Source organism: Symphalangus syndactylus, chromosome X (genome assembly GCF_028878055.3).
Source record: "Symphalangus syndactylus isolate Jambi chromosome X, NHGRI_mSymSyn1-v2.1_pri, whole genome shotgun sequence".
Taxonomy (NCBI): domain Eukaryota; kingdom Metazoa; phylum Chordata; class Mammalia; order Primates; family Hylobatidae; genus Symphalangus; species Symphalangus syndactylus.
Window position 1 is genome coordinate 156,543,566 of NC_072447.2, and position 14,721 is coordinate 156,558,286.

The following is a 14,721-nucleotide window of genomic DNA, read 5'->3' on the forward strand; positions in this document are numbered from 1 at the left end:
GGGTGGGGCGTCTGAGTTTGGTTCCCAGCAAATCCCTCTGAGCCGCCCCCGGGGGCTCGCCTCAGGAGCAAGGAAGCAAGGGGTGGGAGGAGGAGGTCTAAGTCCCAGGCCCAATTAAGAGATCAGGTAGTGTAGGGTTTGGGAGCTTTTAAGGTGAAGAGGCCCGGGCTGATCCCACAGGCCAGTATAAAGCGCCGTGACCCTCAGGTGATGCGCCAGGGCTGGCTGCCGTCGGGGACAGGGCTTTCCATAGCCATGGCCCAGCAGTGGAGCCTCCAAAGGCTCGCAGGCCGCCATCCGCAGGACAGCTATGAGGACAGCACCCAGTCCAGCATCTTCACCTACACCAACAGCAACTCCACCAGAGGTGAGCCAGCAGGCCCGTGGAGGCTGGGTGGCTGCACTGGGGGCCACCGGCCACCCACCTGCCCCACCCAAGGGAATCTCTTTCTGCACATCCCCACCAGCAGAGAAGGCTTTCTCCCATAGCTTTTCTGATGACATGAATTGGGGGGTCCTCTCCAAATCTTGAAGGACACCATAATATCGGATATGCATTCTCAAGCCACACAGGCTTCCCAGCCCCTTTGAGAATCCGTGGCCGGGGAAAAGTTTATGTGCTCTTTCTTTGTGGCCCGTAGATGAGTGTGTTCACTGCTAGCGAGTGACCTCTCATTCCACGGAGTCCCTCAGCTTCCTGGGGAAGAGCTGGGTCTGTCTTTACATTTGAAGCCAAAAGGAGGCAACGTACTGACACACCCAAGGGAGGCGGGAGGGTGGGGATGACAGCAGCAGAGGGCAAGAAACTTCTAGAACTTCAGGGTCGGCAAAGGCTGTAGCAGTCATTTTGTCGAACTTCATGATGGGGACACACGGCTTTTGGCTGCACACCTCTGGGGGAAGAGGCTGCATTGGCGCCCAGGGCCATCTTTCCATTTGGAGCAGTCCTGGGAGAGAGGGCTCAGGCCCAACAGAAAGCTGAAAGCTCTCATCAGGGCAGCCCGAGTTCTGCCATTGGGAGTTGCCCAATCCAAAAGTTTTGCACGCAGGCCCTCAAAGAAGCTGAGGACGACAGTGACCGCCCCACTCCTGACCCTCTCCCCGGGTCCCTCCTCCAAACCAAATTCCTTTGGTGCCTTCAAGAACATCGTGCAGGCCGGGCCCAGTGGCTCACTCCTGTAATCCCAGTACTTTGGGAGGCAGAGGCGGGCAGATGACGAGGTCAACAGATAGAGACAATCCTGTCCAACATACTGAAACCCCATCTCTACTAAAAATGCAAAAATTAGCTGGGCTTGGTGGCGCATGCCTGTAGTCTCAGCTACTCAGGAGGCCGAGGCAGGAGAATCGCTTGAACCCGGGAGGTGGAGGTTGCAGTGAGCCGAGATCACGCCACTATGCTCCAGCCTGGCCACAGAGTGAGACTGTGTCTCAAAACAAAACAAAACAAAAAACAACATGGTGCAGGCTGTGGTTTCCAGAAGCCACGCCAGCTCCTTGGTTGCCAATAAATATCCCGCTGTGGGGTGGCCAGGACCGAGTGCCAATTAGTGACAGAGTGCCCAGACCAAATCGGATGAGGATCTTGCAGTTGACTTCAATATGACTGTGCCCAGAATTTCCTCGGTGGCAATGCAACAGTCTCTTCCTAGATGCCCCCAGACTTCATCAATACATGATGCTTCAATGCACTCTTTTCAAATGTCGGGGTGGGTTTTTTTTTCCCCACAAAACTTCAAGCATCTACTAAAGTAGAGGGAAGAGTGTAATGAACCCCGGGACTCATCACTCAGCTTCCACGGTTTCATCTCATTTCATCTGTAACCCCTCCACTACCCTTTCTTCCTGATTCTTGGAAGCAAATCCAAGGCATCACACCCTTCCCTCTGTAAATCTTTACTATGTTCCTCTAGGAGAAAACGGCTCTTCTCAATACCTAACCACAAGTCATCATCACACCGACAAGTGTAACAATATTTCCTGAATAGCTTCAAATATCCTACTAGTGTTCAAAAAATGTCATACGTATTTTCAGTTTGCTTGAATCAGGGCTCAAATAAGGTCCACATATTCAGATTGATTGATACGCCTTTTGACTACCTTTGAATCTAGAGGCTCTCTTTCTATCTCCCTGCAATTTATTTGTGGAAGAAAGCAAGTCGTTCACGACGTAGCTTAACAGGCCCCTCTGACGTTGTTCTTATGATTTTTCTGTAAATCGGTAGTTGATCTGAGGATCTGACCAGAGGCAGGTTGGATTTGTTGGTGTGTTTTGGCAAGGAGAGTGTCTCTTTCCTGGGGTGTTGGCAGCTACCGAAACTCAATGCCCAGACCAATTAAACCACTGGGGATGGAGAATGACGGCATTCGGACACCTTACCCTGCCTTCACCTATTGGTGACCAAAACCGTAACATCTTCACAGGTCTTCTTACCCTGAGGGTATATGCCACTAGGTTGCGTAGTAAACCAGTGTGTTTCAAGTGCCTTAGAATAGTCCCTCTCTAAGTGATATGCCACTCAAGTGGATATGCATTTAGCTTCATTTCTTTTGTTGCTGATTTTCAGAGATTGTTCTGTAAATTTAAATTTTTATTTTATTTTATTTTACTTTTTCGAGACAGTCTTACTCTGTCGCCCAGGCTGGAGTGCAGTGGCACGATCTCAGCTCACTTTAACCTCCGCCTCCTGGGTTCAAGCCATTCTTCTGCCTCAGCCTCCCGAGGAGCTGGGACTACAGGTGCGAGCCACCACGCCCAGCTAATTTTTTTTATTTTTAGTAGAGATGGGGTTTCACCATGTTGGCCAGGCTGGTCTCGAACTGCTGACCTCAAGTCATCTGCCGACCTCGGCTTCCCAAAGTGCTGGGATTACAGGTGTGAGCCACCGCCCCCGGCCACTTAAATTTTGTTTTATAATTATGTAATAAAACAGTTAAAAGTTTCAAATTAAAATCTAGAAAAGAAGGTGTATTTGAAGAAGTCTGGCTTCTCTGTGCCACCGCCCCCCGCCCCTTCCCTATCTACCTGTATTTCTTTGAATCACTTTGCCTGGGAGTTGACTTTGATTCTCTTGCTTGTTGCTTCATGAAATCAGTTCCAGAACTTTCAGGAGGAAGGGGTAGGCCATGACACCAGCTCCAGTTACACTGGTGGCAGCTCCTGTCCCCTCCCCCACTGCTGCTGGGACCTGTTCTCTCCTTTGCCCCCTTGTCCCTGCACTGCCCAATTTGGACCTCAAGGGTTGCCAGGGAAGGGCACGAAGGGCACTGGCTGCCTTGTTTTCAGAGGTCGTAGCACCTAGGTTGCTCCAGCACCTTGCACTTGCCTGCAGGCCAGAGTGTCCCAAACCCTCCCAGTCTCAGCGGCTCTTCCCCAGTTCACCCGAGGTACTTCCCAGGGAAGAGCTGCCGACAGTTTGGGGGTTCTCTGTTCTTAAGTCCACCAGCAACCCCATTGCTCCCCTCTGCTTCCTTCTGCACGGAGACTGATGCCATGCAGGTCTTCAATTGTCAATGATCTGTCCCTACTGCTCATACTGGGGGTTCCTCGGGAGCCAGTGCCAAGTATCGGGATTGCAGACATTGCCTGTGGGTTTCCGGAAGCTCCTTGTGTTAGGAACAAATGGGGCCCGTGCACAGAGGGCAGCAGAGGCCTTGTGGGATCCAGCTGTGCTAGGGGTGAGATTTATCTGTCTCTCCTGGCCGTAGCCAGGAAATCCCCATTTTTCTTAAGCTAGCTTGAGCTGGGCTTTTCTAACACACAGCTAAAGAATCTCTTGATAAATCTTGGGACTCTCCATGAGGCCTTATATGGCAGCAGGTCTGTGGCTTGCAATCCCTTCAAGTAATCTGCCAAAAACAGTGTTATGACAAAGGTCTTTCCAACACAAAAGGTGTAGAGCCCTAGCAAACTCCTACAGAATAAAAAGGAGAAATAATTCGTTTGTAGTCCCAGCTACTTGGGAGGCCAAGGTGGGAGGATCACTTGAAGTCAGGAGTTCGAGACCAGCCTAGGCAACATAGCCAGACCCCATCTCTATAGAAATAAAAAAATTGCCATTGTGGTAATGCACGGCTGTAGTCCCAGATACTCGACAGGTTGAGGCAGGAGGATCCCTTGAGCCCAGGAGTTCCACGTTGCAGTGAGCTATGATTGTGCCACTGTACTCCAGCCTGGGTGCCAGAGCCAGACTCTATCTCTATTTTTTGTTGTTGTTTTTTTTTGTTTGTTTTTTTTTTGTTTTGAGACGGAGTCTTGTTCTGTCACCCCGGCTGGAGTGCAGTGGCGTGATCTCAGCTCACTGCAACCTCTGCTTCCTGGGTTCAAGTGATTCTCCCGCCTCAGCCTCCTGAGTAGCTGGGACTACAGGCGCCAGCCAGCACACCTGGCTAATTGTTTTTTGTACTTTTAGTAGAGACGGGGTTTCACCATGGCCAGGCTGGTTTTGAACTCCTGACCTCAAGTGATCCACCCCTTCGGCCTCCCAAAGTGCTGGGATTACAGGCGTGAGCCACCGCTCCCAGCCGACTGTATCTCTAAATATACAATAATGACAATCATAATCAGGACAGCAGTCATATTGGATTAGGGCCCACCCTAATGACCTCATTTAAACTTGATCATTTCTGTAAAGACCCTATCTCTGAAAGTGCTCACATTCTGAGGTATTGGAGTTAGGACTCCAACCTATGAATTTGGGTGGGACACAATTCAACTCATAACACATTCATTGATGAATTTCCTCATTCATTTATTTTCTGAGCATCTAGTGTATGCTGGACACTCTGTGAGGATGAATGAGTCACAGTCTCTGGTGAGAAAGACAAGGCTTACGCTTGTGTCTCAGTACTGGCTGCTATAAGAAATTACCAGGCTGTGCTCGGGGGCTCAGGCCTGCAATCACAGTACTTTGGGAGGACAAGGCAGGAGGATCCCTTGAGGTCAGGAGTTTGAGAACAGCCTGGTCAACAAGGTAAAACCCCATGTCTACTAAAAGTACAAAAATTAGCTGGGTGTGGTGATGGGTGCCTGTAAATCCCAGCTACTACTCGGGAGGCTGAGGCAGGAGAATCGCTTGAACCCAGGAGGCGGAGGTTGCAGTGACCCGAGATCACATCACTGCACTCCAGCCTGGGCGACAGAGCAAGACTTTGTCTCAAAAAAAAAAAGAAAAGAAAAGAAAAGAAAAGAAAAGAACCAAAGAGAAATTACCATAGATTGGGTGGCTTTTAAATGACAAATTTATTTCTCACAGCTCTGGAGGCTGGAAGTCAGGGTGCTAGTGTGCTGGGCTCTGGCGAGGACCCTCTTCCTGACTGCAGATTGCAAACAACTCATTCTATCCTCACATGGTAGAAAGAGAGCTAGAGAGCACTCTAGAGACCCTTTTTTTTTTTAAGTTTTAATTTAAAAAAAATTTTTTTACATGCCCAGGTTGGATTTGAACTCCTGGGCTCAAGCAACCCTCCTGCCTCAGCCTCTCAAAGTGCTGGGATTACAGGCATGAGCCACCATTCCCAGCTAATTTGGGCTGTTCCCAAAGGCTCAAGTGATCCTCCCACGTTGGCCTCCTGAGTAGCTGGGGCTACAGGCGTGAGCCACCATGCCCAGCTTCTAGGACCTCTTTTATAAGGCACTAATTCCATTCATGAGGGCCGCACTTGCTCTGCACACATGACCTAAATGACCTGCCAAAGGCCCCACCTCCTAATACCATCACCTTGGGGGTTGGGATTTCAACACAGGAATTTATGGGGGGCACGTACATTCAGATCATCATGACAGTAACTCCTATATGTGACAGAAGGTGACAGAGGTGGGTAGTGGTCTTCCGCTCAAGGGGGTGAGTTGCCACTAGCTGGGGAATCTGGAAAGGCTTCTGGAAGGCAAATGCATATGAGCTGGGCTTTACACGAGGAAAGCGTTTGTCTACGGAAGGGCAGAGGACTCGGAGGTAGGAGGTGGGGCTGGGGCAAAGGGAAGAGGGGAGCAGGGAAGTGGGGTGACTGCACACTGGGAGTGGGGAATCAGATGAAGCAGACGATGAGGAGTTCTGTTAAGTTCAAGATGCCAGTGCCAGTGACCAGCAGGCGATGGTCTCTGGCTTGAGGGACAGGATGGAGGGGAGACCGTCTGAGGATGGACAAAGCTGGAGGGAAAGAGCCAACTGCAAAGGCAGGAGGGCGGGAGGGGGAGGGGAGAGGTGGGATCAGCACTGGTATAGACAGGTGGTGCTGCAGCCCAGCTCCTCTCTCTCCTCTGCCTCCTGCCCGCAGGCCCCTTCGAAGGCCCGAATTACCACATCGCTCCCAGATGGGTGTACCACCTCACCAGTGTCTGGATGATCTTTGTGGTCACCGCATCCGTCTTCACAAATGGGCTTGTGCTGGCGGCCACCATGAAGTTCAAGAAGCTGCGCCACCCGCTGAACTGGATCCTGGTGAACCTGGCGGTCGCTGACCTAGCAGAGACCGTCATCGCCAGCACTATTAGCGTTGTGAACCAGGTCTCTGGCTACTTCGTGCTGGGCCACCCTATGTGTGTCCTGGAGGGCTACACCGTCTCCCTGTGTGGTAAGCCAGTCGGGCCCAGGCTCAGCGGAAACCACTCATTCACCCTGCAAGCCCCTCCGGCCACCTCATGATGACCTGGGCCCAGCTGCTCCTGTAGGTCTGTCTCCCTCCACATCTGTGCCTCACATCCTATACTGACGGGTTCTGGAGGCTTCCATCTGAACACTCACATTAAATTCAGCTCCCCTGAGTCAAACATACCCTGAGTTCCTACTCTTGAGTCAGGCTCTGCCCGGGGACAGCCAGTTTGGAGCTGCGGGGCTGGTGTGGGAGGAGACAGATATAGAGCTAGACGACCCCAGAACGGTAGGGGGGTGGAGACTCTGGGCACCCTGGACAGAACTCCCCTGCAATTAGGGATGCCTGCTCTTTCAGCTCACCAGCATCCTCTTTTCCCGGAGGAGACACAATTCCCAGATCCTCTCCCGATCCCCATCACTAATATCTCTGTGGGCCACTATTCCGCTCAGGTCAGGACACAGTGGCCGAGAGGTACCAGTGTGCCAGGCTCTGTGCTAAGGAGGGGGCCCTATACCCAGATGGCGACCACACAGCACCATCATCAGTCCTCTCAGACAAGAAGGGGCCTGGGGCAGGTGGTGGAGGAGCAGCTGGGAGCAGTTTGTGGTTCGAGTGGGTAGAGTGCCACCAAGCAGCCGTGGCTGCCAGACACGAGGTGGGCAGGCCCAGGTCTCAGAGGCCTCAGAGGTCACGCCCAGGAGCTGGGACTTTATTTCAGGAGGGGGAGACCCCACATCCAGCAGCAGCAGCTCCTGTTCTTGCCTCCCCACAACTCTTAGCAGCCTCCCCAACCCCACCCCCTGTCAACTGCCTCAAATTGTACCCATGATGGCCCAGACCAGAGTGGGTGCTTGTCCAAGTCCTGGCACTACCCCGACAGTCTAGAAGGGGAGCCAAGGGAAGGTCAGGCAGAGAAGGTCCATCCCCAGGTCCAAGTGCTCTCTGCAGCAGGCATGGCCTCGATGGTCACACGGCCCTTCCCGAGTGCCCCCTGCATCTCCGCCCACGGCTGTCTCCCTTTCTGCCATGGTCTCCCGCTCACCCTTGCCTCTGCCCATGGTCTGTTCTTGGGTCAGTCAGGTGCCAAGCAGCCGGCACTTCCCCACCAGTTTTGGTCCACAGATGCCCTTGGCCATGTGGGAAGCCTGTGGACCCCATCTTAGAGGAATATCTGCAAACGCATAAAACGAGACCCATAGGATTACGAAGGCAGCAAATTATATTGAAATACAGTTATCAAAGTATTAAACATTCATCAGTAACATAGTCTTTAGTTAAAAGCATTTATTGGCCAGGCTCATGCCTGTAATCCCAGCACTTTGGGAGGCTGAGGTGGGAGGACTGCTTGCCTCCAGGAGTTTGAGACCAGCCTGGGCAACATAGTGAGACCTCTTCTGTATGACAAATAAAAACAGCTGGGTGTGGTGGCACACCAGTAGTCCCAGCTACTCAGGAGGCTCAGGCGGGAGGATGGCTTGAGCTCTGGAGGTCAAGGCTGCAGTGAGCTATGATGGCACCACTGCACTCAGCCTGGGCAACAGAGTGAGATTCTGTCTCAAAAAGTAAATAAAAATAAAAGCATGTATTAAACGCATTAGTGACACCACTCAGTACTAAGGTATTAAATAACAGGATCCCGCCTGACAACCACTGTTATTTCAGAGTAGTGATGAACATAAGTGATATTCGAACTGTCTGCCACCTCTATGAATTGACAGGAAAACATCTGTGTCCTCTCTTGCTGACCGAGTCACGGGTACTGCTAATACTGCCATGTTCATAACGGAAGGAAATGCCCAGTGTCTGTTCGAGGTTGGTGGAAAGAAAGATGTCATTTTTTCCACCTCAGTCTGCGGAACCCTGAATTCTCTGTGCAGACGTTTGGGGTCTAAGCAGGAGAGGGGGAAGCTTTGCTTCCCACCTTTGCTTTGGTTCAAAGCCCTCATCTGTCTGCTCTCCCCATAGGGATCACAGGTCTCTGGTCCCTGGCCATCATTTCCTGGGAGAGGTGGCTGGTGGTCTGCAAACCCTTTGGCAACGTGAGATTTGATGCCAAGCTGGCCATCATTGGCATTGCCTTCTCCTGGATCTGGTCTGCTGTGTGGACGGCCCCGCCCATCTTTGGTTGGAGCAGGTAAGGGTGCGAGGGCACGAGATGGATTGGGCAGGGTCAGACTCTGTGACCTTAAGGCAAATCACTTCCTTTCTCTGGGCCCCTCTGAGCGTGCAATGTCTATCAATGTATGAATGTGGCTGCAATGTAGGAATGGCCCTGTGGTCCCCGAACCTCTGGAAACATATTTGTCCCAAGCACCATCAGGTCACAGGAGCACACGGAGCTGAGGCCATGAGCACAGCTGTCAGTGAACGCACAGCGTGTTTGCATTCCAGGTCTCTTTCTTGCACATGCTGCCCCACCCCGCCCCCTACCTTTCAGAGGCTGCTTGGGTCATAGATCCACCTGGGCCTACAGAGCACATGTCCTGGCCAGGCCAAGCAAGTGACTCAAATGTTTGATTGGGATGGACTGGATGGGACAGCATTTCACTGTTTCATCGACAAGCTTGTGAATAAGTTCTCGTGGTGTTTGGAGAGGGAATGTTCTTTCCTCCAGAACGTTCCACAATTCTAGGAAACAAACCTTGTGGAAGCCTGTCTCTGTCTCCCACCCTCCTCATGCCGCCATGCCCCACACAGCTGCCCGTTATCAAACATGTGTGGCGAGCTGACCCTGGTGGAGGCTCTCCCGCGGGTTATCTCATTTAATCCTCCAGGCCACCAAGTGAGCAGGGCCCTTTATTTCAGTCACGGCCTAGCTGACCTCAGATAAAAGACTCAGCTCTTCATGGGTGTTCTCAGAAGGTCAGGGCAAGACGGAACTTCACACTCCCTTCGTAAAGAGGGGGAGTGATTGGGAAGATGAAAATGTTCTGGAAGCAGATAGTGGAGATGGTTGCACGGCACTGTGAATGTACCATAGGTCATAATGGTACTTTTTTTTTTTGAGACAGGGTCTCACTGTGTCACCCAGGCTGGCACAGTGCAGTGGTGTAATTATGGCTCACTGCAGCCTCGACCTCCTGGGCTCAAGTGATCCTCCTACCTCAGCCTCCTGAGGAGCTGGGCCTACAGGTGCACCACTTCACCTGGCTAATTTTTTTTATTTTTTGTAGAGACAAGATCTCACTATGTGTTCCAGGCTCTAGTCTTGAATTCCTGGGCTCAAGCAATCCTCCTACCTCTGCCTCCAAATGTGCTGGGACTATAGGCATGAGCCATTGTGCCTGGCCTATAATGGCACATTTTACGTTATGTGTATTTTACCACAATTTTTAAAAGAGGAAAGGCATGACATCTAAAAACGAACAAGGATTTATCAAAATCCTACCCAACGGTTTCGTTTTGGGTTGATGAAAATGTTCTGGAAGCAGAGGTGGTGACTGCCACCGAACCGATCGCTTCAAATTGGGTAACCTCATGCAACGTGAATTTCACCTCAATTAAAAAAAACAAACCCCACCCGAGTTAGCACCATGCCTGGGCTGGGGGTCCTGGGTCACCCCACCCTGCATCAGGACTGGCTGCCGGCCCTTCTCTCCAGGTACTGGCCCCATGGCCTGAAGACTTCATGCGGCCCAGACGTGTTCAGCGGCAGCTCGTACCCCGGGGTGCAGTCTTACATGATTGTCCTCATGGTCACCTGCTGCATCATCCCACTCGCTATCATCGTGCTCTGCTACCTCCAAGTGTGGCTGGCCATCCGAGCGGTAAGCCCCCCGATTCCTCCTGGCCTCACCCCCCTCCTGCCCCTAAGCTGCTCTGCCCTCAAATCAGTCCACTGAGACTCCTAAACTATTTTTTCAAAAATCCCTAGAGAAGAGGATTCTACCGCTATAAGAAAATATTAAGATCCAGCGATGAGAATCAGGCGATTCCTTTGGGGCTGTACCAGTGCCTGCAGGTTCAGCCCCAGCCCCGTTGTCCTCAGCTCTGTGAGACGGGAAAGCACTGCTACTCCCTCCCTGGAGGAGTCCACTAGGGGAACAGAGGTGTGCCTTGCCCCGACCCTGGACAGTTCTCCCCGGGGTGGAAAGGCTGTCTTTCCCACAGAGTAGAGTGGAGCGGCCACATCAGCAAATGACACCTGCAAATCAAGGCGTGTTTTTATGAGGCTGCCACCAGAGTACCCTTGTCCCTTTCATAGGCTGTGGGGCTGACCAAGGAGTGGACCCGAGTGTGCCATTTGCCCCCCGACCCACTCTCCACCCTCCATGTCTGGCCCTCTGCCCTGGGAAGCTGATCCTGTCCACAGCCATCACCCCCCATCCCTAGCCTAGGTTACCACTGGGAGCCCTGCAGGAAGTCAGAGCAAGGGAGGAGAGCCAGGCTGGTTGTTTCTGTTAGCAGTGGGAGCCCTTTCAGGGTGCTGGCTTTCCTATATGAAGCTGCCTGTGCCCACAATTGGATGGGCATGCCTGCCAAGCTCTCTCTAGAGGAGTCTGTGAGCCTATGAAAGGCCCCCTCACCCCGCCACCTTGGGGTGAAGGCTCCCACAGGTACCCAACCATGGCTTGGGCTGTATTAGTCTGGGATGGTGGATCCCTAGCTCCAGAATGTGGCCCCAGCTCTGCTGTCTCGGCCGTCCCTGCATTCCAGCCCTCACACTCCCTCTCTCATCCCCACTCATCTGCCTGCCGTCAGTCCCTCATCCCTGGCAGGCGGTGGCTGGCCTCTGTGGCCTCCCCCACAGTGCCTCTGCCTGGAGGCCATTCGTCTCCTTCCTCTCAGCAGGTGTGAAGGAGCCACCCCACCACAGCTGCCCTCAGCTGCCTCACCATGAGTCCAGGGCAGGATTTAGTCCACAGAGTGGCCAACCTGGCCTAGGAAGCCTGAGGGAAGTGTATGCATTGCTCCGACACTCCCATCATGCATCCCAGCGGCCACTGCTTTCGCCTCCCCCGCCATCTCCATCTTGTTAGCTCCTTCATTCTCCACGCCCAGTGATCAACCAAATCAGGCCTCCATGCTCAGGCCTGAGCGCAGAACAGGACAGTCTGTTAAGGGATCAGGTGAAGCAAAGGAGCTTGTTAGATCCAGCTCTGGGGTCATCTTAGGACACGCCTAGCTGCGTGCCACCTCCAATTCTAGAAGAACTCCCCCGGGGCCAGCCTGAGGCCGCCATGTCCGCCTGGGGCCGACTGTGCTCCACTCAGGGCTGGAAGCTGGCTGCTGGGCTCCTCTCCTCCTCCCCACAACTCCCTATGCCTGGGTCACCTGCCTCTTGCGCCCCCCAACTCCCAACTCACTGTCCCTGTCTCCCTCAGGTGGCAAAGCAGCAGAAAGAGTCTGAATCCACCCAGAAGGCAGAGAAGGAAGTGACGCGCATGGTGGTGGTGATGATCTTTGCGTACTGCGTCTGCTGGGGACCCTATACCTTCTTCGCATGCTTTGCTGCTGCCAACCCTGGCTACGCCTTCCACCCTTTGATGGCTGCCCTGCCAGCCTACTTTGCCAAAAGTGCCACTATCTACAACCCTGTTATCTATGTCTTTATGAACCGGCAGGTAAGCAACACCATCAGCAGATCCCACTCAAAATACCGTGTGCCCTAGAAGGGTGCAGTGATGGCCCCACCTGGAATCATGTCTCTGATAACAAGCCCGTGGAGCATCTGGGGGACCCTCCAGGGAAATGACCGGGAAAGGCTCAGCATGTGACCCAGCCCCAGCCAGTACTCCAGCTGGCCCTTAGCAGAAGGCTTAGGTGTGCCCTCTGGAATCCTTCAAAGTCTCGGCCTGAGGGTGGCATTTCCCAAAGCGTCTGTGTGCCGTGTGTTCTTCCCTTCCGGTGGCCCCAGAACTATGGCTGCCGAGCTTCAGGGGCTCTCCTGGCGTTCAGACGCTCTAGGAGTTGGTGAGCCCTAGGTACATCCACCCTAGGTGTGCCCCTCTTCTGTTCAGACTCGACCCTTCTCAACCTTCATCTCTCCATTTTCAAACCATAACCTCTGGAATTTGTCTTCCTATAAGAACAAAAGCCGGCCCTCCTTGGCTACACTGACCAAGAGTTCAAGAGCTTTCACGAGTTCGTGGGTTAGTTCAGGGGGGACGTGCTGTGGTCCTGCCCAGAGGCAGTCTCCTCAGCCGGCATATTGGGCCTCAGCAGCAAGCTGCTCACACACCTAAATCCCCCCACCTCTGTAGGTTACAGGCTTCATTAAAGCACAGCTGTGATGTGACTTGATGATGGCCAGAAAGGTGTGCAGAAGCCTCCCACTTCACCAGGCCCAGTCCGTCCCTTCCACTGGGCTCTTCCTTGCTTCTCCATCTTAGAGCCACTCAACGGCTCCAGCCCCTTTGGCTCAGCTTTGACTCACACAAGCCAAGTCTGCAGAGTTCATTCAGGGTTCATTCTCTCTGGTAACTTTTAAACAGTAAGTAGGACCAGGCCTGCAGTGGATTTCCGGGAACTCGCTGTCGCACACTGATGCCCGGAGTGTAGTTCTATCCCTGACGCCCGTTTCCTGACTTTCATGAGGGTCTTTTTCAGGTTTCTGGAATCCTAAACTATCTTGCCAAGTACTGTCTTTACTGGATTATTTCCATTCTCCCTTCCAGAACTCCCCCTCCTAGACAGATGTCTGCACTTCTGGACCTCACCAGGCCTCGAACTTTGCTTTTACCCTTTCCACATAATTATCCTGTCCTGCCACATTCTGAGAGAATTTTCTGGAACGCAGTTCCATGAAGACAGCAAATTCTGCTCAGGACAGAGTCTGGCACACAGTGTGTGCTCAAGCAGCAGCTGCTGAATGGATTCCTCAGCCCTATCTCCCAGCTCTTCAGCCGAGCTGATTCTGCTGTTTGTCCCGTTTCCTATGTTATTAATTTCAACCATCATATTTTTTATTTTGAGAGTTTTGATGCTAGAGGGAGTTAGAGCTAGTCAAGGGTAGGCCTGAAATATTTAGAAAATGCCTTTGGTCTGGGTCCTCAAAGCATTGTGGTTACTTCAGTGATGACACAGGACATGATTTGAGACATTCATATGGCCCAGATCTCTTTGGGGTGAAGCAGCAAAGACAGACCCCTCCTGGTACCGGAAGACGCTTGGCTGGAGAGATGACGTAGAGGCTAGATTGTCATTACCTAGGCCTCACCTTGCCCCAGATCCACGGACTGGAAAAAACATGACAACCACATGCCTTTTCATTAGCATTCCTCTGAGCCGCTCACCAGACAGTCTGGGGACAGGTCACCACTGTGCCTTAGCTGTCACTGTGGATGAGTGTCGTGGGGCTGCCGTCACAAACTACCACAAACTCAGTGGCTTCAAACCACAGAAATGGATTCTCTCAGGGTTCTGGAAATCTTGAGTCTGAAATCGGGGTGTTGGCAAATGGGAAGGTTCCCTATGGAGGCCGAGAGGCAGAGGCAGCTGCAGGGCTGCTGGCAGTCCTTGGCGTTCCTTGACTCCAAGGTGTGTCGCCCCAGTCTCTGCCTTCATCTTCACGTGGCCTTCTTCCCTCTGTCTGCGTGTCCGTGTCCAAGCGTTCCTTTTCTTATCAGGACACCAGTCATTCGATTAGGACCCACCCTGCCCCAGTGTGACCTCGTCTTAACCTGAACACATCTTTTGGGGGACACACTTCAACCCTGTGTAGTCACCATCAACTGCTAAGTCAGATGACATCCCCGCGTGTGAGGGAGAAATAATCCAAGCCTTCCTCCATCCCCCATGGGATTCGGAATGGGTGAAGGGAAGGCTCGGGCACGTACATTCAGCACAGTGCTCCACCCTTCCCTGCTCTGCTCAATAACACTTTCTGTCCTTCCAGTTTCGAAACTGCATCTTGCAGCTTTTTGGGAAGAAGGTTGATGATGGCTCTGAACTCTCCAGCGCCTCCAAAACGGAGGTCTCATCTGTATCCTCGGTATCGCCTGCGTGAGGTCTGCCTCCTACCCATCCCGCCCACCGGGGCTTTGGCCACCTCTCCTTTCCCCCTCCTTCTCCATCCCTGTGAAATAAATGTAATTTATCTTTGCCAAAACCAACAAAGTCACAGAGGCTTTCACTGCAGTGTGGGACCACCTGAGCCTCTGCGTGTGCAGGCACTGGGTCTCGAGA

At 52.6% G+C, this 14,721-nt stretch overlaps 1 protein-coding gene across 1 annotated transcript; it reads left to right on the top strand.

Annotated features, from left to right (window-relative positions):
* Positions 1 to 214: 214 nt before the first annotated feature.
* LOC129475079 (long-wave-sensitive opsin 1) lies at positions 215 to 14,648 on the top strand. The gene is made up of 6 exons (XM_055266949.1): positions 215 to 367; positions 6,277 to 6,573; positions 8,560 to 8,728; positions 10,196 to 10,361; positions 11,919 to 12,158; positions 14,432 to 14,648. Exons 1-6 carry the CDS (start codon positions 256 to 258, stop codon positions 14,540 to 14,542), a joined length of 1,095 nt encoding a protein of 364 aa, XP_055122924.1. The 5' UTR covers positions 215 to 255; the 3' UTR covers positions 14,543 to 14,648.
* The last annotated feature ends 73 nt before the right edge of the window (positions 14,649 to 14,721 follow it).

What these genes read in the sequence shown, in the direction of transcription:
- LOC129475079 (XM_055266949.1), top strand. Translation starts at nt 256, where the DNA reads ATGGCCCAGCAGTGGAGCCTCCAAAGGCTCGCAGGCCGCCATCCGCAG. An exon ending in CAACAGCAACTCCACCAGAG is followed by an intron (nt 368 to 6,276) that starts GTGAGCCAGCAG and finishes TCCTGCCCGCAG; the next exon opens with GCCCCTTCGAAGGCCCGAAT. An exon ending in TGTGGCTGGCCATCCGAGCG is followed by an intron (nt 10,362 to 11,918) that starts GTAAGCCCCCCG and finishes TGTCTCCCTCAG; the next exon opens with GTGGCAAAGCAGCAGAAAGA.